This window comes from Panulirus ornatus, chromosome 69 (assembly GCF_036320965.1).
Source record: "Panulirus ornatus isolate Po-2019 chromosome 69, ASM3632096v1, whole genome shotgun sequence".
Lineage (NCBI taxonomy): Eukaryota > Metazoa > Arthropoda > Malacostraca > Decapoda > Palinuridae > Panulirus > Panulirus ornatus.
This window is the reverse complement of record NC_092292.1, coordinates 12048996-12075640: the sequence shown is the minus strand read 5'-3', so window position 1 is coordinate 12075640 and position 26645 is coordinate 12048996. Positions and strand designations below refer to the sequence as shown.

At 46.9% G+C, this 26645-nt stretch overlaps 1 protein-coding gene and 1 long non-coding RNA gene across 3 annotated transcripts in view; one reads left to right on the top strand and one right to left on the bottom strand.

The window, feature by feature from the left end:
• Window positions 1–26645, top strand: part of LOC139747673 (uncharacterized) — a 330027-nt gene that overhangs the window by 205318 nt on the left and 98064 nt on the right. For both annotated transcript variants that reach the window (XR_011712439.1, XM_071660249.1), the window contains one exon: window positions 19373–19460. Coding sequence is in view for 1 of the 2 variants with exons in the window: in XM_071660249.1 (XP_071516350.1) it covers window positions 19373–19460 (88 nt within the window). In the remaining variant the exon portion in view is untranslated. The remainder of the gene's footprint in view (window positions 1–19372; window positions 19461–26645) is intronic.
• The window catches only part of LOC139747674 (uncharacterized), a 107106-nt gene that overhangs the window by 8620 nt on the left and 71841 nt on the right, over window positions 1–26645 (bottom strand). The window lies entirely within an intron of this gene.

Sequence of the window (26645 nt, the reverse complement as noted above, 5' to 3'; positions counted from 1 at the left end):
AGGTGGAAAAGGTCCTGGCACTGGAAGGAGAGAGGCATAGTGGTGAAGGTGGGAAAGGTCCTGGTAGTGGAAGGGGAGAGGCCTAGTGGTGAAGGTGGAAAAGGTCGTGGCAGTGGAAGGAGAGAGGCATAGTGGTGAAGGTGGAAAAGGTCCTGGCAGTGGAAGGGGAGAGGCCTAGTGGTGTAGATGGGAAAGGTCCTGGTAGTGGAAGGGGAGAGGCCTAGTGGTGAAGGTGGAAAAGGTCCTGGCAGTGGAAGGGGAGAGGCCTAGTGGTGAAGGTGGGAGAGGTCGTGGAAGTAGAAGTGGAGAGTGGGGGGGGGTCCCTATTAGGGAGGGAGCAGTTACTGGGGAGAAGTCTGATAGGGAGGAGGGAGGGAAGGTCCCCCTAGGGAGACGTAATGATGCTATGGTGAGCCCCCTTCCCCCCCAAGGCCTGAGGAGTCACTGTATATACAGCTTTTATCTCTGTCGATCGGATCGACGCTGCTCGGGGCCCTATTTCGTTATTTAGGCCAACGTAAACGTCCATCTGCCTCGCTCCTGCAGATGACGATGACGTTTGAGCCCGCCATCTCTCCCTAAAGACACTCCATGTTGGCCTTAGTCAATTTTTGTGGAAGCGACTAACCCTCATAGGGAAAGAGATGTTTTACGTAATACACCTTAACCCCCCCTAAAAGTAACTTTTATGGTATCATTTACATAGCCTCATCCACCGTTGCCATAGTGTTATTATCTTCGGAATAGCGACCTCTACTTCGTGTTTTCATCCCCTTCCATAGCTCCTCTGCCGATCAACTCTGGCCATAAGCCCGTTACATGCATTTGGCTAATATGGACACCATCTATTTATAATCCAATTACTGTAGGACTGTTTGTTTGACGTATAGTGAAGATTCTTGCATGATGGCTATTAGCTGTCGGTAACTATCAAATCTAACAACATTGATACACATTAACACAGCATTTCTTTTCTCCCTTTCTTCCATTATCATCCCTTCCTATACTCAAAGTTGGCACGTCCTGTGCCTCTCTTCTCTCCCTCACATCTTTGTTCCTCCGCGCCTCCAGTTTCTCTTGGGCCTCCAGCCTCGCTGCTCCTATAGGCGTTAGGTGTGTGGCCGTTTTACTTTGCCCACTTTACTAGCCCACCCACACCTGTGCTCTCCATCACCACCCACCACACCCATGTACCCTTCCAATCTTTACCACCTCCCCTACAACCCTCTCCCCTTCTTCTATCGCCTCTTTCTACGCCACCATTTCCTCTCTACCATATCTTATTCTCCAACCTCTTTTCCATTTACACTGGCTCCCTGCCCCCATCTACAATGCCTTCCTCGGGTAGAGGAATGTTGGTTTCAATGACTCCCATCTCCCAGCCAGAGTCCTGCTGTTAGGCAAGGAGAAGTGTTCCTGCTCCTTCACCCTTTTTGCTGAAGATTCTCTCCATTTAGGGGAGCGGCCCCACTTTCTATCCTCCGCGACAATCAGAGGGGAGATGCGCATGTAGGCATATGACAGAGGCGTGGGAGATAGGTACTGGTGGCGTGCAGAGGGGCGTGTACGTACGAGAGTGGGGCTCGATGTTAACGTATTTTATGACCTATATACACGTATGGGCTTTGTGTGGGCGTTCGTCTTTGTCTTTGTGCGTGTCTTTGTGTGTGTGTGTGTGTGTATGGTCACGAAAGTGGGGTATACAGGACCCACGATCGTTCGCAAGTAGCTTGAGATGCCAAGTGTACTTTGTGGTGTGAATCTTGGTTTGAAGAGGAAGATGTTAGCGTTGACGTCATCGAATGTTTTGGATTCGATGCATGTTCTCTCGGGTTCAATCTGTCTGTGACTCATTTTCCAATTACAAGTTTTACAGTCTGTATTCACGAGTAGAAAAAAACTTTATAAGAATACAGACACACTGTAAGTGGACGCCCTACAGACCTATTGCACGATTTGTGACTACGAACAGTGTGTCGAGTTCCGGGAGAGAAGCGCGGTTGACCGTATAGCTTAACATTCAGTCATGACCAATAGACGCTCACGACGGCATTGACATACCTCGGCTCTTACTATTGACATGTAGATTAGTTGGCGTATGTGGGCCACGACAGCTGTCTGACAGTCCGCAAACAGTGATGTCTGTATCTCCCTGGTGTCAACATCACTCATAGCAGTTATGACCTACGGATCTGTACATACATGGGGAAGTAGCTTTATAGGGAGTTCAACTTCATATAAGGTCGACTATTTCCTTGGATTTTCCAGTGGTAGGCGATCCCATGCCCCTTGCTCTTCGTCCAAACCTAATCCATGAGTCGCAGAACTATTGATGCTGTAGAAATGCACTCTCACGTTCCTGCTTGCTCTTTCCCCTTGCCTAAGCTTCCAGCGGTGGCCTTTCTTGTCCTGGGCCTCTTCTCTAACATCGGAGAACTGGCTTAGGTGAACATCATGACCACCACCATCATGGTCTCTGTGAAATTCAAGGTTCGAAGTTTATAATTCACCTTCGAGAGGAGGGGGAAGGGGGAGTTTGGATCATGGCTGAAGGTCGTCTGTTCATCAGCCTCTGAGGGAGTGGTGGATTCGGGTCGTATTTATCCATTTTTGTCTCAAAAGATTTGATTTAACAACTCCAATGGGGATTGGCATGTACATGATAATGACGTATTCTCTTTAACACAGCGAAGGAGTATATTGTTGTGTGGTCAGTCACACTAAGTGTGGCGTGCTATAAAGGTTTATGTATGGTGCAAGAGATAATTTCTCCATACTGATTGAAACTGGCTTTCGGAAGACTTCAATACCTTATCAAGTGTGTTCCAATTCCAGTTTACAGTGAATTTTGATGATCTTTAGCCATTATATATATATATATATATATATATATATATATATATATATATATATATATATATATATATATATATATATATATATAATTTCTTTTTCTTTCAAACTGTTCGCCATTTCCCGCATTAGCGAGGTAGCGTTAAGAACAGAGGACTGGGCCTTTGAGGGAATACCCTCACCTGGCCCCCTTCTCTGTTCCTTCTTTTGGAAAATAAAAAAAAAAACCCGAGAGGGGAGGATTTCCAGCCCCCCCCGCTCCCTCCCCTTTTAGTCGCCTTTTACGACACGCAGGGAATACGTGGGAAGTATTCTTTGTCCCCTATCCCCAGTCATGTAATTGAGGTACATATGAATATCATGTAATGATAAGAGGAAGAATTACGATTCATACACATGAATTACGTCTATTTGTGGCCTGAGAGAATACGAGATATTCACAATTTCAATAAATATCCACAAGATTCTTCTGCGCAGTATTGCTCCAAATACTCGTCTTATTTAGGACATTCTACGTATATGTATCGGCTTTGTGTCATGTGCGTGTCGGGCAGTGACAGAGATGGGCGTGTGCCGGACGTGTGGACGCGGGCGTGTGCACCTGGACGTGTGTATGTGGGCGTGGCAATGACCGCTGTCCATCCCCGGCGTCCGGCCCAGCACGCGTGACGTCCCCTCCGACACGCGCGCTCATTGGTCATTCTGACCGACCCAATCAATATGGCCGCCGACCGACCGCTCCAAACTTTTTTTTTCTTTCTCTCTCTCCTGGTTTGATGACCAGGGAGATGCTCCTTTTTATAACGCCGTAGCCGCGCCATTATGCTGTACTGCCCACGCCAAGACACCATTAGGAGGTGCTGGGGATGCCACAATGATGACAATGGGGGTGTTGCCAACGCCAACTCAATGTTTATGTTGCTGACGCCACAATAGTATTATGCTGTTGCCAACGCCACTAGGCCATTATGCTGTTGCCAGCTCCACTAGGCCATTATGCTGTTGCCAGCTCATTAGGCCATTATGCTGTTGCCAACGCCACTAGGCCATTAGGCTGTTGTCAACGCTATGCCATTATGCTGTTGCCAGCTCATTAGGCCATTATGCTGTGCCAGCTCAAGTAGGCCATTATGCTGTTGCCAGCTCCACTAGGCCATTATGCTGTTGCCAACGCCACTAGGCCATTAGGCTGTTGTCAACGCTATGCCATTATGCTGTTGCCAGCTCATTAGGCCATTATGCTGTTGCTGACGCCACAACAGTATTATGCTGTTGCCAACGCCACTTGGCCGTTATGCTGTTGCCAGCTCCACTAGGCCATTATGCTGTTGCCAACGCCACTAGGCCATTATGCTGTTGCCAACGCCACTAGGCCATTATGTGTTGTCAATGCACTACGCCATTATGCTGTTACCAACGCCACTACGCCATTATGCTATTGTTAACGCCACTACGCCATTATGCTGTTGCCAACGCAATTACGCCATCATGCTATTGTCAACACAACTACGCCCTTATGCTGTCGTTAACGCTACCACGCCGCTATGCTGTGTTGTTAACGCCTATTATGCTATGCTGTGTTGTTAACGCCTATTATGCTATGCTGTCAACGCCACCACTCCATTATGCTGCCTATACCACTAAACTGTTGCAGCAAAACAGTAGTGAAAGCACTACAGTGTTGTAGCCAGTCAAGTTTATAATCGCTAAAGTCAGTGCTGTAGCCACTGCTGCCAACGCCACTTCAATGTTGTAACCACTACAAATGCCACTACAGTCAACGCCATAGCCACTACAGTTAGTGTTGTAACTACAACCACCCCCACCTTCATGTTTTATGCCGGTCTACCCACGCCATAATAGCTATGTTGTGAGAGTCATTATGCTGAGCGCCGCTAGCCTTATCCCCTTAAGATGTTTCCACACAGCATAATGGCCTCACGCCATTAAGATGTGTTGCGACCACCACACCATTATGCTGTGTAGCTACCACCAGACTAATATGTTGTGTTGCCACCACCAGACCATTGTGCTGCATCAACCATATCAACCATTATGCTGAGCTGCCACCACCAAATAACTGTGCTGTGTTGCCCAGCTCAACCAGTATGCTGTGTTCCCACCTACAAACCATTATGCTGTGTTCCCACCTACAGCCATTATGCTGTGTTTCCACTGATGAACCATTATGCTGTGTTCCGACCTATGAACCATTATGCTGTGTTCCCACCTACAACCATTATGCTGTGTTTCCACCGATGAACCATTATGCTGTGTTCCGACCTATGAACCATTATGCTGTGTTCCCACCTACAACCATTATGCTGTGTTTCCACCGATGAACCATTATGCTGTGTTCCCACCTACAACCATTATGCTGTGTTTCCACCGATGAACCATTATGCTGCGTTCCCACCTATGAACCATTATCATATATTGCCACTGGCAAACCAGGACGCTGTGTTGCCATAGTTACTCCATTATGCTGAGCTGACACCTACAAACCATTATGCTGTGTTCCCCTCAAACCATTATGCTGTGTTGCCACTAGCAAACCAGGAAGCTGTGTTGCCATAGTCACTCCACTATGCTGAGATGTCACCACTACAACATAATGTGGTTCTACCACTACACCATTATGCTGTGTTGATCCCACCACCCCATTTTCCTGAGTCGAATCACCACGAAATATTACGATGTTGCCAATACGATCTAGTCACTGTGCTGTGTGCCACTCTCAGTACACCATCATGCCGGGTCTCCGCCACCGCCACTATACAGTGTTGAGCGCCATTCCCACGCCATTATGCCGTGTGGACCACCATTGCCACGCCATTATGCCGTGTGGACCACCAATGCCACGCCATTATGCCGTGTGGACCACCAATGCCACGTCATTATGCTGAGTTGCAGCGGCTACCCCGTTGTCATTCTGTACCACTATCATCACCACCACCACCACCGCCACCACACAACACTATGACGATGCGTCCCCTCCGCCATCAGAACTGCGCCATCATGACTATAGGCGCCGCTGCCGCCCGCTGCCGCCCGCCGCCGCCAACCCCCTCCGCGCCATCCTGCTGCGTCCCCGCCAGTTCCTGTGGCGCTCGTCCGTCAGGAGGAGCCTCCCCGAGCACCGACCTGGAAGAGGATGATAAAGTCATTCATCATGATGACGCGTCTCGTGCCTCAGCCGAAGTGATGTGGTGTACAGATGACCACCTCATCTGTACATGTGCAGCTGTTGCCCCAAAGGCCATAATTGTTTTCCAGCTGACCACCTCATCTGTACATGTGCAGCTGTTGCCCCAAAGGCCATAATTGTCTTCCAGCTGACCACCTCATCTGTACATGTCCAGCTAGGCCATGATTGTTTTCCACATATAAAGTGACACACGTATGCAAATGCATACATAAATACATACCTGCATACATAAGCATATACATACACACGCACACATAAACACGGACCTCCGTGGTGTAGCGGTTAGCGTTCATGACCGTCATGCATGCAAGGGCCGCCTGGGAATCAAACTGGCACAGGTTCGAATCCTGATCGCGGCAGTTGGTCCAAAGTCGACCCAGCTGTTCATCCTTCCCTAAGGGCTAGTCAATCAAATGGGTACCTGGCTTAGTCTAGGGTGTGTGTGTGTGTGAGTGTGTGTGTGTGCAAACTTACATAGAAGTAAAGACATGGTACATATATGTATAAGGTTAAGAGACTGGGCAACTCTCTCCCCGTAACACACAAATAGTAATGATGATAATAGCAACCCCACACACACACACACACACACACATTCTAACACATAAGAAGACAGCAAAGAAGATGGTTCTTCGGGCAGGAACAAAGGAGAGACTCCTTCAGTGGCTGGAAAATTACCTCAATGGGAGGGAGGAAAAAGGATGCATGTCATAGGATCCCTCTCGAAATGGTTTGGGAATACAAGTGGGGTACCACAGGTCTCTGTTCTGGAACCATAACTCTTCCTGACCTGTGTAATTGATTTGCTAGAAGACTTGCACTCATCCCTGAATATGTTTTAGGATGATGCCAAGGACATGGGGGAAGGAGAGGCTAATCAGAACGGCAGTAAATGAAAAGGGGATCTGGGTGAATTCCAAATTCGGTCTACAATATGAAGGATTGCATTAACTTTACAAGGGGACCAAGACTAATTCCAAATTTAGTCTGAAATGTGCAAGATGGCATGTACTTACAAGGGGACCTAGAAATTTTCCAAATTTGGTCTGGAATGTACAGGATTGCATTTTCTTATTAGGGGACCCAGACAAATTCTAAGTTTGATCTGGAACGTGTAGGATTGCATTTACTTACAAGGGGACCTAGACAAATTCCAAGTTTAATCTGGAACGTGCAGGACTGGATTTGCTCAGGAAAAAAAGGATAGGAAAAAAAAAATGTTCAGCAAACTATTCACAATGAATGTTGGACCAAGATCAGAATAGACCTCTCAAGTTTGGCCACTGGACTTGGAGCGCAAAGAACGAATGGAGAAAGTCCAGAGGAAGACAATAATTGTGCCAGAATTAAGACAACTAAGTTGCAGTGAGAGGTTGAGAGGACTTAAATTTGCCCAGCACAGAAGAGCGAAGAGTAAGGAGTGGCTTGATCACAACCTTTATGTACCTAAACTAGACTCATGATGTTGACAGAAACCAGAGCAAGAAATTCGACGAGAAACTTTTAGAAAAGATGTAGATAAGTACCATTACAGGATCAGACCCTCTGATGAATGGAATACTTTGATTCACGAAACTGTAATGTTTTCAAGTACAGAATTCTGTCATATCGTATGACAGCAGAGAAAGCTCGAGGGATGGAAAGCCTGACGTGTTGAGACCCCAACCCAAACTGTAACAAAAAGTAATAACAAGAGGTAATTACTCACCAGTAAGTGATAACAAGAGGTAATTTCACACTCGATGAGTCTCCCCAAGAGATCTACAAAAAAAGTAGCCACAAAATGCTAAAAAAAAAAAAATGGAATCATGACCACAAAATGCTTCAAAAAATGGAATCATGACCCTCGCCACTCTCCTTGCTTGCCACTGGCCTGTAATAGAGAGGAAACGCTTTCATACGAGACAGTCATTTGCACCAGTAATACATAGATCGAGGTCCTGGTCACTGAGGTAATATGAGGCTGCGATATTCGAGGAAATACCTATCACTCCTATGTGGATGCTCCTATGTGGATGACTGACCCTTCTAACATACCTGCCTATATGTTCTACCCATCGAATGATGCTTTGAATATCATACGCGAATGCGTACAGCGAGTCACAAGTCACGGAGTGCCTTCCATGACGTATTCTATGACACGTTGCCCAAAACAGCTGTGCCAGTAAGGGGGTTTTAAGGACGATGCGCCTCGGTAGAGTTATGCTAGTAACATGTTCTAAAGGGATGCGCCTCAGTTCTCCCACGGGACTTGGATTTAATATATCTGAGAGGAACGTTGGATTTAATGGCTAGCGATTGTAAGGTGGACATTATGACAAGATCCGGAACCATTTCCGATTATATTTGTCTTTCGTCTCCCCTTTCTCAGGGGAGAGGACACACACACACACACACACACACACACACACACACACACACACACACACACACACACATATTTACACACACACACGAATATAGCGCACATGAAAGAGCAATTTTCATAGAATACACAATGCCCTCCAACATCGAAGATTCGAACCCGGACCTTTTGCGTGGTAGCTGTGATTATAACCGCGCGGTTAGCACTCCCAGCTACCACGCAAAAGGTCCGGGTTCGAATCCTTGCTGTTGGAGGGTATTATGTGATTATATATATATATATATATATATATATATATATATATATATATATATATATATATATATGTGTGTGTGTGTGTGTGCATTTTCCTACCTAGGTTGGTTACACTTAGGCCACGAACGTACAAGTTACAACCACCAATTGGAAAATCTTGAACTCCTTCTTCAACTGTTCAGGTTGAAGATCAAACACGATCTCGCTGGATACACGAGCCGAGAGATCTAGCTGTTATATATTTTTGTTTTTAAGGTCTCTTTTTATGCATAAAATCATTTGTTTATTTTCATTTTCGTCATAATATAGTGAGTGTACAGGTACTTTTATTATCATTATTACCATTATTATTATCATTAATACTATCATTATTATCAATACTATTATTATCATTATTGTTATTACTATCATTATTACTATTATCATTATTATCATTATCATTATTATTATTATTGTTATCATTATTATTATTATTATTATTATTATTATTATTATTATTATTATAATTATTATTATCATTATTATCATTATTATTATCATTATCATTATGAGTAGTAGTAGTAGTAGTAGTAGTAGTATATGTGAAGCGTCTTGGGTAAACCATGGAAAGTTTTGTGAGGCCTGGATGTGGAAAGGGAGCTGTGGTTTCGGTGCATTATTACATGACAGCTAGAGACTGAGTGTGAACGAATGTGGCCTTTGTTGTCTTTTCCTAGCGCTACCTCGCGCGCGTGCGAGGGGAAAGGGGGTGCCATTTCATGTGGCTAGGTGGCGACGAGAATGGATGAGGGCAGCAAGTATGAATATGTACATGTGTACATATGTACATGTCTGTGTATGTATATGTATGTATACGTTGAAATGTATAAGTATGTATATGTGCGTATGTAGGGCGTGTACGTATATACATGTGTATGTAGGTGGGTTGGGCCATTCTTTCGTCTGTTTCCTTGCGCTACCTCGCTAACGCGGGAGACAGCGACAAAGTATATTATAATATATCATTATCATTATTATTATTATTATTATTATTATTATTATTATTATTATCATTATTATTATTATTATTATTATTATTATTATTATTATTATTATCATTATTATTATCATCATCATTATTATCATCATCATTATATCATTATCATCATCATTATTATCATCATCATCATCATTATTATCATCATCATTTTATTATCATTATCAATAATATCATCATTATCATTATCATCATTATCTTACTATCATTATCTCTATAACTATCATTAGTATCAACATTATCATCATTATTTCATTATTACTATCTTTATCATTATCATTATTATCATTACTATCATTGTGGGACCTCAGCTGAGGTAAGGTTTCTTAACAGCGAGAGGACAGCGTCCACTCCATACCAGGACGGTGGAAAAGACACGTAAACAGATCTGTTTACAGACAGGAGAGTTGTAGGGCAAACAAGTCAATTGTCTACAGACAGTCGGTAGTGGCGGGATGTTTCTGAGAACCATGTTGACAAGAGGCAAACAATGAAGCCAGCAAGTGTTAAATAGTGACGATGGGAGAGACAAAGAAGCAAACAAGAGATGACATAGACGGATGGACGAACGGACGGAAGAGGGGAGGGGGGTCCAAGAGGGCGACAGAGCCATGGTAATGCAAACACGAACTGACACAGAGAAGCAAACAAGAGATGACAGAAACGAGGGGGTTGGGAGGAGGGAGGAGGGGAAGGGGAGGGAAAGAGGACGAGAGAAACACTCTATAGCAAAATACTAAATGAGAGAGACGGAGGGAAAGAGAAAGGCATAGAGAGGCAAACAAGAGGCGAGAGAGACAGATGGAAAGAGAGAGAGAGAGAGAGAGAGAGAGAGAGAGAGAGAGAGAGAGAGAGAGAGATATAGAGGGGCAAACAAGAGATGATATACAGAGAGAGAGAGGGAGAGAGAAGAGAGAGAGAGAGAGAGAGAGAGAGAGAGAGAGAGAGAGAGAGAGAGAGAGAGAGAGAGAGAGGGGGGCAAAGACGTGAAAAACAGAGACTTAGAGAGGCAAACAGGGCGACACACAGACACACAGACAGACTGACATACTAAAGAAACAGTGAATAAGTGAGAGAGAGAGAGAGAGAGAGAGAGAGAGAGAGAGAGAGAGAGAGAGAGAGAGAAGAGAGTGATGACACGAAGCACTTAAAAAAAGAGAAAAAGAAGAAATATAAATGAGAGATACAAAGGAGAGAGAGAGAGAGAGAGAGAGAGAGAGAGAGAGAGAGAGAGAGAGAGAGAGAGAGAGAGAGAGTGATGACACGAAGCACTTAAAAAAAAGAGAGAAAAAGAAGAAATATAAATGAGAGATACAAAGGAGAGAGAGAGAGAGAGAGAGAGAGAGAGAGAGAGAGAGAGAGAGAGAGAGAGAGAGAGAGAGAGAGAGTGATGACACGAAGCACTTGAAAAAAAAAGAAGAGAAAAAGAAGGAAAAATAAATGAGAGATACAAAGGAGAGAGAGAGAGAGAGAGAGAGAGAGAGAGAGAGAGAGAGAGAGAGAGAGGTGTGGGCGCGAGCGTCCAGCGGCACCACAACAAAGTTGGGCCGTCGGTGAGCCAGACTCGGTCTATCTCTCATCATCTAAATCCGGGCTCGCCGGCCCCCCTCCCAACCCCAACCCCACAACAACCACCTCCTCTCTCCTCCTCCTTCTCCCTCCTCCTCCTCCTCCTCCTCCTCCTCCTCCTCCTCCTCCTCCTCCTCCCTCCTCCTCCCTCCTCCTCCTCCTCCTCCTCCTCCTGGGGTGCAAAGCCGATCACTGTCATTATTTCTGAGGCCGCCATGTTTGGCCAGACACGGCCGGGGGGAGGGAAAAGGGGAGGGGAGGCAGGGAGGGCGTTCGGGAGGGAGGGAGAGAGAGGGGAAGGGGGAAACTGGGAAGAGGGGGGAGGGAGGGAGGGATGAGGAAGGTCCAGAAGGAGGGGAGAGAGAGAAACAAGGTCTAGGAGAGTTAAGGATGGGAAAAGGCGAGGGAGGCTCGCGGGAATGACTGGGTCAGGGGTTGGAGGGAGGGAGGAATGAGAGGTCAGAGGGAAAGGAATGAGGGGGGTCAGAAGGGGAGGGGGGATTTATACATAGGGGTCAGAGATGAGGAGGGAATGTGTTAGGATGAGGGATGATGCAAGTGTGGTGTGGGGGTAATGGAAGGGGAGGGTGTTATCTGGGCATTGTAGTGGGTGGTGGAGGGAGGGAGAAGGAGGGAGGGAGAGAGAGGGAGGGAGGGAAGGAGAGAGTATCGGGGTGTGGGTGATGGAGGAGGCGGGAGAGGGGCATAATACATGTGATGGATGGAGGAGCTCTCACTGGCCCAGCCGGACAGTGAGGTGCTGAAGACGGGGTGTAGTGTGGGAGGAGGGTGTTGTGTGTAGTGTGGGAGGAGGGTGTTGTGTGTAGTGTGGGAGGAGGGTGTTGTGTATAGTGTGGGAGGCGGGTGTTGTGTGTAGTGTGGGAGGCGGGTGTTGTTTGTAGTGTGGGAGGAGGGTGTTGTGTATAGTGTGGGAGGCGGGTGTAGTGTGTAGTGTGGGAGGCGGGTGTTGTGTGTAGTGTGGGAGGCGGGTGTTGTGTGTAGTGTGGGAGGAAGGTGTTGTGTGTAGTGTGGGAGGAAGGTGTTGTGTGTGATGTGGGAGGTTTGCGTAGTGTGTAGCGTGGGAGGTGGGTGTTGTGTGTAATGTGGGAGGTGGGTGTAGTGTGTAGCGTGGGAGGTGGGTGTTGTGTGTAGTGTGGGAGGTGGGTATAGTGTGTAGTGTGGGAGGCGGGTGTTGCGTATAATGTGGGAGGTGAGTGTAGTATAGGAAGTGTCTAAGGTGTAGCGTGGTGTGTGTGTGTGTGTGTGTGTGTGTGTGTGTGTGTGTGTGTGTGATTACCTGTCTGTGCAATGCAATTCCATTTCAGGCTTTCCTTTGCATCATAGAATCTTTGGAATTGACTTCTATCATTCGCTTTTACAGTCTTATGTCTGAACCTGCTATAAGTATTCACAACTCTAGTATAATAGGAGCACTTTTTAACACCCTTTTGTTATTAGCTTCCAACTTGCTTCCAGCCTTTCCCTCCAGTCGACCAGGTATTTCCAGATCTGAGGAACTCTTCAGTTTATATATCATCAATTCTCTTCATAAACTTGTACATTGTTATCATCCCTTCCCTCTTCAATTTCTTCTCCAACGTAATTCCAAAGCTGAGAGCCTCTACCCCCTGTGGCATAGTTTTCTGCCTTCCTCTGGACCTTCTCCAACAGATTAGAACATCTCCTTTAGTCTGCTGATCACAATGGTAACACATGTTTTAGTCTGGGTCTGATAGATGTTGCACATACTTTTCTTGAATGTTTTAATCTTGAACAGTAACTCTTTTGCCTCCTCAAAAAAAAGGAAAAAACTCATCATGTGATGGTTTTAGGGACAGACTGGTTACTCTATCATGCCCCTAATATCCTCTCACAAGTTCATTAATACAAGTCATAATTAGGATTCCTTTCAGTTCGTTTTAGTTTTAACAATTTTCCATTTACTTGGGCTGAACTTCGTCAGCTTTGTATCTCACCCAGGGCTGGGGCTTTGTCTAGATCTCTTGAGAAGCTTTCGTAACCCAGAAATACTCTCTTTCGATATCTTTAGCTTCATCCGTAAACATGTTAGAGTATAATTCGCTCTTACTTAAAGCAGAAATAGCAATGGCTTAGGACCATGCCTTGTGGGACTCCACTGGTTATCCTTACCCCACTTGAGTACGCACCTCTGACATGCGTCCTTTGGATCTCTTCCACTTTGGTAATATTTGGATCAACTGAAGGAGATCTCCCATGCTTGCCACCAGTTACAGTTTTATTTTCATCAACCTCTTGCAAGGGATAGTGTCAAAGGCTTTCTGATAGTCCAAAATCACACAGTCAGCCCCAACCCATCTCTTTCGTTTCGGCCACTACTCACTCGGTCATAAAAGTCCGAGGGACTCTATTGCACATGAGCTGTTCCAGCTGAAGCCTTAGCGTCTCCATTGCGAGTACTCATCAGTTTATTTCTCGATCATCTTCGATAGTTGACAGACTATGGTCGTCGGAGATGCTGGCTTATAGTTTGGTGCTACATCCATCCTTGATGGATGTAATGTTGAGGTGCGTGGTGGTCATTTGATCCAAAATGTTTGTCCTGAAACAGTGTGGAGGTAATACATAAAAGGTGTGAATTTTTGTATATGATGGATCGACTCTTTGTCTCCCAGTCGAGTGAGGAGAGGAAAATGGGTGGTAGTGACTGACGAGTGGAAAGTGATGGGTGGAAAGCAATTGGACAGCAGAAAACAGGAGGAGAGAGTGACGGAAGATGAGGAATGAGGACTGACGGTGGTGCCATGTGAATCATGAATGGAGAAGAATGACGACTCCATATTTGTTGCTACATTTTTCGCGAAGCCGGGATGGACGAGCTGAAGATCTGCAAATATGAGGAGGGTGAGGAGTGTGGTGAGGGAAGAAACGTGCAGTGATGGTGGATGGTTGGTGGGGAGTGTGGTGACGGGAGAAACGTACAGTGGTAGTGGATGGTTGGAGGAGAGAAGCTGATGGTCTTGGTCCGGTGGAGATATGGTGGAGGCAGCTAGTGGAGAGAAAGGGGAGGGACAGGAGGCAGTAGAGAAAGAAATGGTGGAAGATATGGAGACTTAGGGTGGGGATGGGGGTAGCGACAGTGGATGGAAAGGGGGAATCATACCCGATGGAGAGAGGGGGAGGGTTATGAAGAGGGAGATAGAGGGAGCGGGGGCGGTGGTGGTGGGTGTGAGGCGGGATAAAGGCTATGGCTCCAGTCCATCACTCACGCTATGTCACGCCCCGACCACCTCCACCATCCATCATCACGCCCCCAGCCTTGCCTCCTCCTCCCCCGCCCCCATCCCCCCACACATTAGACCCCCTTCCTTGTTCTAAAACCCCCTTCCCCATCATTAGCACTCCAGCCCGAGCACCCCTTCCCTCGTCGTCGGGCCTTCAGCCCGAACACCTTCCTTCCTCATCAATCCCTAAGCCCTAATACCCCCTACCTGGGATTTAATACCCACTCCCTCCTCACCAGATATCCATCCCTAACATCCTCGCCTTCAAGTCGTCTGACTCCCCTGCACCTAACATCAGTACCTTGCCCTGAACATCAAGTCCCTATACATGAGACCCTTAGCCTAAAACTCCTTCTCCAACCTCAAACCCCATTTCCCAGCACCTCACATTCTCATCATGACACACCACGCCCAATTTCCCCTCCCTATCATAAGTCCCTAACCCCAACATCCCCTCCGTAAGTCCCTAATCCCAATCATAAGCCCTTACTCCCAACATCTCCTCCATCGTCATACGTCCCAGCCCCCAACCTCCCCTAACCCCCATAAGACCCTGGCCCTAGCTTCCCTCCCTCATCATCAGGTTTCAGCCCCCGGGTCCCTCTCCTCGTATCATCAGACCCTAGAGCCACCTCCCCAACATTTCCACCCCTCCAACACCCACTCCATGATCCCCCTACATCCTCCCAACCCCCAACACCCATACAACCCCAAACTTTATCCTCTCAGTTTTGTTTTCCAATAATTTGTTTGTCAGTCGCTAAACCCTTACATGTATATACATATTTTTTTCCCCCCTACTTTCGTTACACTTGTAAAACTTTTCGGGTTTAATTGAGGCGGTGTACAGGATGGCATTGCTGTTTCCCCGACGCCGCTACACAATGATGCTACTAAAAACAAGAGGCAGTCGGCTGGTCGTGCAACAAGCAATGGCTACGACGTCTCGCTACCTGGGGCCCAAGGGACGCGCCCCGAGCCGCGACCACTCCCCCTGGCATGAGGTGAATCACTAATTAGTTTACATAACGTCATGCCACGTCATAAACTGTGAATGATCCTTCAATTCCCAACTGGCCCTCCTCGTCCCTGGGAGCTGGGAGGAAAAGGGAGGGAGAGGGAGAGGAGGAGAACATGAGGGGGGGGGAAAGAAAGTGAAGAGAGGGAGAGGACTGGGGGGGGGGGGACATGAGAGAAAGGGTAATGGCGGAGGGAGGAGGGTGGAGGTGAACCAGCTAGCGCCTCCCTCCACACCCTATGGACCAGCTCTCCTCTGGCATCACAGTCCAGTGTTGTGTCATGTGAGACCTCGTCCCCATGACCTCCGGCGAATCCTTGCCACGGCTTCCTCCTCCACCCTCTATCTCCCGACATGAACTGTTCTTGTGGACTTCTCTTCCTCCTCCACCCTCCATCTCCGTACATAGACTGTTCTTGTGGACTTCTCCTCTTCCTCCACCACCTATATCCATAGTTCTTCTTCCCTTCCTCTCTGGTACGCTCTCTCTCTCAACTCTCCCTCCTACACCTGCTCACACTTCGTCTCTGCAGCCTCCTCCCCACAAGCCCCCCCCCCCCCCTCACCACAGCCTCAGTACAACCCCTCCTCCTCCTCTCTCTCTCCCTCCCTCCCTTTTCCTCCCCCATCCTACCTCCCCATCTGCCACTTCTCCCCTCACCTCTCCGGACCAAACTCGAGCTGACATCCCCGCACGCGACTTTAATTTCATTGGACATCGAGTCTTGTCCCTCTCCATATTTTATGCGTCTCAACGTCACTTTTTATTCCCTAAAATCGGGCGGAGGGGACATTAAAGGCCGGTGCTCCGAGGAGATCCAATTCCTTTGTACAGGGGGCCGAGTGACCGGGGCTATTTAGCCAGGCCCCGGGATTCGATTCCTTTGATAGTCGGCTAAAGAGATTGTCATCTTATATCTGCCGAGTCCAAGGGTTCGCGGATTGGCGCTTTACCACGACCCAGAGTTGCGAGGTGGCCCATGCATGATGCTCCGAGGGAAGGAAGGCGCTACCTCTGTAAATACTACTGGCTTATAATACAGCCTTTCATGATATCCCACAAAAGCCTCGTCCGCAGACCATCAGATGGTCTCTTTTCTGGCTTTCCCATTGGCTGTCGTCCTCCAGGAAATAATTTCGTCATAGACCATAAGGTATTTGTGTGATCTGGCTATCCTATGTGCTCGCATGTACCATGTCTTCCGGTAGATAACCTCGCCTCAGACCATCGGGTCTATTCTAATCTGGTTATCCCATGGAGTGTTTGTTCTCCATCAGAGAATCTCGTCATAGACCATCAGGTCTTTCATCTGGTTATCCCATGTACTGTTCTCCAGCAGATAACCTCGTCATAGACCATCAGGTCTTTCATCTGGTTATCCCATGTACTGTTCTCCAGCAGATAACCTCGTCATAGACCATCAGGTCTTTCATCTGGTTATCCCACGTACTGTTCTCCAGCAGCTAACCTCGTCATAGACCATCAGGTCTTGTCTTACTTTGCATTTCCCATGTACTGCCATACACCGATTCTTCTAGCAGATAACCTCGTCATAGATCATCAGGTCTTATGTTACCTGGCTTTCCCATGTACTCCCATGTACTGTCCTCCAGCAGATAATCTCGCCCGAGACCACAGTTCTAACTTTTAACCAGCTTTGCTCAAGCACAACACATAACACACCGCGGGAGCTCCGCCAGCCATCTCTCGTATCACACGCGCTTCTTCGGTATTCTGGGTTGAAAGATGACCTAAAGGGGGGGAAAAAAAAGTAGTGGCATATCAAAAAGTGGGGTACACTTAAGTACTTATGAAAAGGCGCACTGACGCTTCCCTTAGGACATGCCACTTTGAAGCCACTTGACTGGAAAATGGAATATAACGTAGCTACGTGTATATATATATACTTCACACAACGCAGTTACCCTTCAAATAATAATAATGATAATGATGATAATGAGTTATTATTATCATTACTATTATCATTATCATTATTATCATTATAATTATCATTATTATTATCATTTTATCATTATTATATCATTATTATCATCATTATTATTACAATCATTATTATCATTATACTACTACTACTACTACTACTACTGCTACAAATAATAATGACAATAATAGTGATAAGAATAATGATAATAATAATAATACTAATAACAGACAACCATCAGCATTTGCTTACACTGATCACTACACGTAGTTAAGCATACCAACACACGAAAGCAGACAGTGAAAAATATATCTACCAAACTAGAATATAAATATCAAACAAAAAACGAAACAAAAAAAAATAGCTGGCGTGGAATACTTTCCCCAGATATTCATCCACTTCTTTCCCTGTTAGAATACACCCTCATGAATACTGACATTCTGCTCAAATATTCGGGAAGAATACATGAAAATAAACTTTTGGTTTGCATCAGATGGCATTAACGAACCTGACACACGCACGCTGCACTGGTGTTAGCAGATCGAGGAGGGAGATAGATCGATAGATAGATAGATAGATGAGAGAGAGAGAGAGAGAGAGAGAGAGAGAGAGAGAGAGAGAGAGAGAGAGAGAGAGAGAGAGAGAGAAGGGATAAACATTAACTCCATAACACTGAAGACGCTGCTATAAGTTTAACAAGGATACACCCCTAACTAGATAGATAGGAGTCTGGTAGATAACTCTGTCCCACCTTAGACAACTTCTAATCTATATTCTATCATCATCAGTTTAGAAAAAAAAATCGGCGAAGAATGTTTCATATGTATGATTTACTCCTGTACCTAGATCAAATACATATATATATATATATATATATATATATATATATATATATATATATATATATATATATATATATATATATATATATATATATATATTTTATTTATTTTTTTTTTATTTCAAACAATTCGCCATTTCCCGCGTTAGCGAGGTAGCGTTAAGAACAGAGGACTGGGCCTTTGAGGGAATATCTTCACCTTGCCCCCTTCTCTGTTCCTTCTTTTGGAAAATTGAAAAAAACGAGAGGGGAGGATTTCCAGCCCCCCGCTCCCTCCCCTTTTAGTCGCCTTCTACGACACGCAGGGAATACGTGGGAAGTATTCTTAATCCCTTATCCCTAAGAATAATATATATATATATATATATATATATATATATATATATATATATATATATATATATATCAACACACACGCATTCCCCGTGAGTCGTAGAGGGCGACTAAAGGGGACGGGAGCGGGGGGCTAGAAACCCTCCCCTCCTTGCATTTTAACTTTCTAAAAGGGGAAACGGAAGCCGATATGCTGTCAATGGATTGAACCAGGGCATGTGAAGCGTCTGGGGTAAACCATGGAAAGTTTTGTGGGATATGGATGTGGAAAGGGAGCTGTGGTTTCGGTGCATTATACATGACAGCTAGAGACTGAGTGCGAACGAATGTGGACTTTGTTGTCTTTCCCTAGCGCTACCTCGCCATTTCATGTGTGGCGGGGTGGCGACGAGAATGGATGAAGGCAGCAAGTATGGATATGCACATGTGTATATATGTATATGTCTGTGTATGCATATGTATGTATACGTTGAAATGTGAAGGTATGTATATGTACGTGTGTGGGCGTTTATGTATATACATGTGTATGTGGGTGGGTTGGGGGGCCATTCTTTCGTCTGTTTCCTTGCGCTACCTCGCTAACGCAGGAGACAGCGACTAAGTACAATATATGAATAAAAAATTTATATATTCTTCACATCTCTTACAACGTTCAGGGTAAATGACAATATCACACTTTTATTTACAGAGCAACAGACGAACCCCGTCATCAAAGACAAACAATAAACATACAGCTCATGGCCCCCCACACAATAAGACGCGTTCCAGTGTTCCTGGTAAGTGTTCCACTGTTCCTTGTACATGTTTTGGTGTTCCTGGTAAATGTTCCACTGTTCCTTGTGCGTGATTTCGGTGTTTCTGGTAAGTGTTCCACTGTTCCTTTTACGTGTTTCGGTGTTCCTGGTAAGTGTTCCACTGTTCCTTGTACATGTTTTGGTGTTCCTGGTAAATGTTCCACTGTTCCTTGTGCGTGTTCCGGTGTTCCTAATATGTTCCACTGTTCCTTGTACGTGATTTCGGTGTTTCCTGTGTTTCTAAGTGTTCCTGTGTTTCTAAGTGTTCCTGTGTTTCTAAATGTTCCTGTGTTTCTAAGTGTTCCACTGTCCCTTGTACGTTTTCCTTTGCCCTTGGTACGTGTTCAAGCGTTCCTGTACGTGTTCCTGTACTCCTTGTACGTGTTGTGGTGTTCGTGGCCTGTTCCAGCGTTCCTGGGCTGGTCCTAAAAGACCCTGGGACGCACGGAACGGGGTTCCAGCTCCTACGGAAGGAGGTAATGATGAGAGATAAACACGGGAGGTGGGCACAGGTGGGTGGCATTGGGCGCCAGGGAAGAGTCAGGCCCCCAGCTAGCGGGCCATGCCCTCCGCCCACACGCCCCTCCGCCCACACGACCCTCCGCCCATCCCCCCTTCGCCCGCACGCCCTTCGCCCGCACGCGTCCTTCTCCCGCACGCCCGCACGTCCGCACCCTTCGCCCGCACACCCGTACGCCCTTCGCCCCCACACTCCCGCGCCCTTCGCCCGCACACCCGTACGCCCTTCGCCCGCACACCCGTACGCCCTTCGCCCGCACACCCGTACGCCCTTCGCCCACACACCCGTACGCCCTTCGCCCACACACGCCCGCGCCCTTCGCCCGCACACCCGTACGCCCTTCGCCCGCACACCCGTACGCCCTTCGCCCATACACCCGTACGCCCTTCGCCCACACGCGCCCGCGCCCTTCGCCCGCACACCCGTACGCCCTTCGCCCACACGCGCCCGCGCCCTTCGCCCGCACGCGCCCTTCGCCCGCACGCCCGCGCTCCATCAATGGGATATTTTACGATAGGGGGCGGGGGGGAAGCGGAGTTAGCTTATCGCGGCGTGACCACCGACAGAGAATTCAGTTTTCAAGGGGAAAAGGAGGAAGTCCGCTTGGCCGCCGGCGCGTCTGGGGGGAATATTTGTTTTACCCTCGCGGGGCGCCCCCCACCAGGGTGGTCTGCCGTCCAGTTGGTGGCCGCGGGGGCGAGGGGAGGAGAGGGAAGGGAGAGGGAAGCAGTGAGGAGGAACGCGAGGAGAAGAAGGGGGGAGAGGCGGGAGGGGATAGATGGCCCAGAGAGGTGAGGGACACAAGACAAGGGCGATACAGAAGAGAGTGAGGGAGGGAGGAAGAGGAAGAGGAGGAGGAGGAGGTATCTTGCTGGCAAATGAGTTCTGAAGATGATGAAAAGCGAGGAGGGAGGCGTGGTAGTGGGGGTGTAGATGGTGTGGTGGGGGTGTAGGTGGTGTGGTGGATGGTGTAGGTGGTGTGGTGGATGGTGTAGGTGGTGTGGTGGATGGTGTAGGTGGTGTGGTGGACGGTGTAGGTGGAGGTGTGGTGGACGGTGTAAGTGGTGGTGTGGTGGACGGTGTAAGTGGTGGTGTGGTGGACGGTGTAAGTGGTGGTGTGGTGGACGGTGTAAGTGGTGGTGTGGTGGACGGTGTAAGTGATGTGGTGGACGGTGTAGGTGGTGGTGTGGTGGACGGTATAGGTGTTGTGGTGGACGGCGTAGGTGGTGGTGTGGTGGACGGTGTAAGTGGTGGTGTGGTGGACGGTGTAAGTGGTGTGGTGGACGGCGTAGGTGGTGGTGTAGTGGACGGTGTAAGTGGAGGTGTGGTGGACGGTGTAGGTGGTGGTGTGGTGGACGGCCCAGGGTGGCAGAGGAGTATATTGTTCTCTGAACTTCGGCTTAATCGATCCTCGAGTAAGTGGGGGAGGAAAGGTGACCAGTGGTGGAAGAGGGAAAGAAAAAAAATGTACGGAATTTAAATCGTGAAAACTTAGAAGAAAATGGGAATATCTGGTGAACACTTTGAGGGGGGGGACTAATGTATAAGTGTTGGTACTTTATCGTGTGATGTAAGAATGATATCTTAGGCAGCAGCGTATTAGGAGGAGGATATTGAACATTAATATCTCGAAATCTGTGATGATTTGCCTTGAAGTTCTTAGGGCCTCTTCAACCTACTGGGTGATAAGATTAGTGTAGTCATTGGATGGGAAGACTTGTGTTCTTAAAGTGGTTCTTGCACAAGTATTTGAGCATTGTAGCCACACGCGATTGTGGCCAGTGTGAGGGCTGCGGCCAGTGACTTGCGTGAGGGCTGTGGGCTGTGGCCAGCGTGAGGGGGTGTGTGGCCAATAGCTGGAGAAAAGGCTGTGGCCATTGGCTTGCGTAAGGGCTGTGGGCAGTGGCCAGCGTGAGGGAGGTGTAGCCAATAGCTGGAGTAAGGGCTGTGGCCATTGGCTTGCGTGAGGACTGTGGCCATCGGCCGGTGTGAGGGTTGTGGCCAGTGGCTGGTGTAAGGACTGTGGCCATGGGAGGACCGTTGTGAGGGCTGTGGCCACTGGCTGGCGTGAAGGTGATGGCCACTGGCCGGACCAGGAGAGGTACTGGAACGGGGTTAATGAACTATTCATGAGAGGAACGTGAAGAGGTTCTTCATTGGGAACATCCAGCGTGAAGAGCTGTTCTCAGGTAGCTACTGGGGCGCGCCCCGGACGACCGAGCGAGAAAGTACCTACTGACGAAGGAGGTTTGGATAGTCCAAGTTGCTCCAAAGGTGGAGAGGCTACTGGATTGTGAGACTCGATCTGTTAGACCCGCTTTCGTAAAGTAAAACTTGAATTGTCATGGTTGCTCCTGGGAAGAAAAAAAAAAAAGAAACTCCGGTATTTGTGTAACTAATGAGAAGGGGAAACTTGTGATGAAAAAAAATGCCATCGAGAAGAAAGTTCTGTACCTTATTGCCGTAGGCAAATTATTAAAGAAATTATTTAGGTTATAAGGATATATGCTTTGTTATCGTATGTAAAGTCGTTAAGGGATAACCTGGGTTATTAGATATGCTTTGTTATCGTATGTAAATTATTTAAGGGATAACCTGGGTTATTAGATATGCTTTGTTATCGTCTGTAAATTATTTAAGGGATAACCTGGGTTATTAGATATGCTTTGTTATCGTCTGTAAATTATTTAAGGGATAACCTGGGTTATCAGATTTGCTTTGTTATCGTATGTAAATTCTTTAAGGGATAACCTAGGTTATCAGATTTGCTTTGTTATCGTATGTAAATTATTCAAGAGATAACCTGGGTTATCAGGATATATGCTTTGTTGCCGTTCAGTAAATTCTTAAAGGGATGACTTGGGTCATCTTGGGTTATCGTGGATAATAATACCCTAAAGGGATGACATGGATTATCACAATATCAGCTTTCTCACCGTAAGCAAATTCTTAAAAAAAGGATGACCCGAGTTGTGTTCAAACAGGCCAGTCCAACGAGTCTTTTGGTTGTTTAGAGAGTAGAATACTATGAGAGAGGCGACTCTGGTTCGTGCAGTACTTACTGTAAAGGGAGACCACGACTTTTTAAAGGAGAATAATGAGGTAAGGTGGAGGGTTGACGGGTCTCCCATGAGACCATGTAGTACTTACTGTGAGGTTGGAGACCTCCTTCAAGTAAAATGGTGAAAGGGGAGATCTGGATTATTTTTTTCTTCGCGAGGGAGGGGGATAGCTAACGAGAGAGAGAGAGAGAGAGAGAGAGAGAGAGAGAGAGAGAGAGAGAGAGAGAGAGAGAGAGAGAGAGAGAGAGAGAGAGACGTTGCTTAAATAGCTACTTAGAGGTAAGAATACTAAGGGTGGGGCGAAGGGGGTTTGGGCTGGGGGGCTGCTGTTAGGACCTGCTGAGTGAGAGATGAGATTTAGGGTCGTTAATGAAAAATAAAAAGGGAAGACTTGCGTTCTTTAAGTAGCTACGAAGATGATAGATTTCGACTAACAAGCCAGCTGACGAGAGGAGAGAGACTTGCCTGTACATGTAGCTACCTCCATAGGGAACAGTGATGATGTCCAGGCAGCAGACAAGAGAGACGATTTACAAAACAAATGCGTAAATGCGCAAAGTGACAGGACCAGAGGGGTCCTTTCGCCCCGGACTGCGATACTAAAAAAACAGATCAGCTAAAAAGTGAGATGAACGCCGTAAGGACAATAGAAGCAAACCAGTGACTTAAAGGAGAAATATCTGTACACTTTATCGAAGGAGAGGCGCAAGTACGTCAGTCGAGGACTTGAGGCCACTGCTTTTAAAGTTGGTAGTGAAAGCAGGGAGATGATGTATCATAGTGGGTATTGAAAGACTTATGGAGCTACCTTCGAAGAAGCAGCACCTCGGTCTTAAAATCCCGAGGCTGTTGAGAAGTCAGACTTGGACTGTAAAGATGATTTTGGATGAAGAAAAACCGAGTATTAAAAAGGAAAATGGGAGCGGTGACCGAGTGTTGAAGTGGCTTACTTAGAGAAGAAATCTGTGTCACTGGGTAACATACTGGAGATCATCCAAGTCAGGAACTGCTGAAACAGTAGGATATGGCCCTTTTTAAATAGCATTTGAGAGGAAAGACTTAAGAGTTAGATTCTCTGGTATTTCTAGTGAGAAATGAGATAAACCATTATGTTACTGAATGGAGCTTTTGGCATCTTAATCACCCACCAAAAAATCAGACTTGAGCTTTTTTTTCTTTTAAGCAGCTTCTTTTCGAGGTGATTTCACTTGCTAACGCAGAAAAGTCGGGCAGCGTTTAAAGGAAAGTCCTGTCGTTTAAAACAGCCAATGAGAGGTGGGCACCTGCACAGTCGGAGCGTCTTAAGAAAAAAAGGGCTTCAGTCTGTTGTTTCAGGAGCTCTGTGAAGGGAAGGACTTGACACGCGCAAGAGAAGCTTGGGGGGCTGAAAGGGAGGGGGAGGAAACTGGTCAAGAAATTCTTGACTGAGGGATAGGAAGGGAGGGGATTTAAAACCCCTGCTGACTTACGGTTCTTTAAGGAGGGCACACGAGGGTGGATTTGAGCCTGCTTAGGGGCTACTAAGAAGGGAGGCTTGGAGACACGGAGGGTGCAAGACCATATGGGGAAAGGAAGATTTGCCCATCTAATATATGGATCTACGAAAGGGACTTTCAACTCTCTGGACACAGGGATGAATGAGATAAGAAACTCATACGATACAGGGACTATTAAGATAAGAAACTTGAGAGACACGGATTACTACAATAAGAAACCTGGGTGACATAAGGACTAAGAGGAGAAATCACAGGGTACTGGGACTACCAAGCCGAGAAACTACGTGATAAAAGAGATGGTAGATGAGATGATATGACGCAGGGACTACTAAGATGAGAAAAACGTGAGGTATACTACTAGGATGAGAGAGTTACATGGCACGGAGGACCACGAAGACAAGAATCCTACGTGGCACAATTGAGAAACTTCCTTGACGAAGAGTCTGAGGCAAATGGACAGCTCAAAGACACGTAACCTTGCAAGAAGAAGAAACACTTTTAGAAACACACAGTTTGAGAAACAAAACTTCAGGTCAGAATCTATGTATGAGGGATCGTGTCTTACATGACATTTCATAGCGGAGGCCTTAACGGAAGAGTTACAGTAGAGGAACAGCCATGTTCAGTGCAGCAGAGAAAATTTGATCTTCACAAATCTGAGAAAACTGAGGAGGAGGGAGGAGAGTGTGGGAGATAGACAATGGAGGAAGTGCGGGAGGAGGGGAGAGTGAAGGCGACCAGGAAGGGGAGAGAGAGAGTGAGGGACAAAAGTGAGTAAGGTGGGTGATGGAAGTGGGTGAGGAATATAAGGAAGCTGGTGAGGCTTTGGGAGATGGGTGAAGTAGGTGAGCGGAGGGGAGGAGGGAGAGACAGGTGGATGAGGGAGGAGGGTGAAGGAGAAGGTTGAAAGGAGGGGGGAACGCGAGGTGGCGCGGGTGAGGAGGCGACTGTGTCCCTGGACAGGGGAGGAGAATTACTTCTGGTGCGCAAGGCGAGACGAGAAGAATTTAATTAGAGTTGAAGTTTCTTGTTTCTGTCGCGTGTTTTTGTTAGAGCCAAGAGAGAAAGAAGGATAATGGATTCTAGAATTGTTTTGTTGCCTCGCTGATTTTCCCGCGGCTCTGGAGAAGCCTTATAACTGTTGGGTGTCAAAGAATCCAATGGAAATACGTATGTTTCCCCCCCTTTCCCATTCTTTCCATAATTGCACAAGAAAAACGGGTCTTTACGAAGAAATGGTGGGAGGAGAGGGGGGGACTTAAATCTTACAAAGTATGAATATCTTTATTCCAATTTTTCCTTTAACAATGTGATTATTCATACATTTACTTGATACCAGGCACTCCAACAGCCATATGACCCTACAAAGCAAAGGGTGATGTAAACAATCGAATGACCCTCAAAAGGTTGGCTTTGAATGGGGTCCCCACACAATCACCCGTCACCAACGTGATGTGAGACTCAGCTCATCAAAACCCCGAAGAAAAAAAAAAAAAGAATAGAGGATCGTGAAGAGCCAGAGGTAACGGAGCGATGTTCAAGACCGTAAACAAAGCACATGCATTCATGGCTGAGCATAACAACACACGCGTCAACAGAGTCTGAAGAACTACTAAAAATAATACAGGGACCCCCTCTACTCCAACAGGCCTTTTATATATCATCGTCTCGCAGTATCCTTCAACAACACATTCCCTACAGCGTTAGGTCGCCCCAGGAAGCCAACGGAGCGGTCCAGCTGCTGACGTGGACAACAAGGAGGTGGTCATTCCGGTGAGGGGAGGCCGCTCCTATCACCACTGGTCAGGCCCGGGACGCTCTCATTCTCTCCCTCCTCCTCCTCCTACTCCACCCTCCCCTGGCCACTGCTGCTGCCGGCGGGGGTAGAGAGGTGAGGGGTGTGGTAGGGGACGGTGGCCACGCCTACCCAGGGGTCAGGCCCCAGTCGGCCTCCTCTCTGATGGAAGAAACTCTCCAAGTTTAATGGGAACTTTTAGTTGGGATGTGGGATGTCAATAGAACGTTTACCAGACACAACAAGACCTGGTTTGGAGACTTTGTACCGAATAGTTTGGGCTGGCGTTTTATA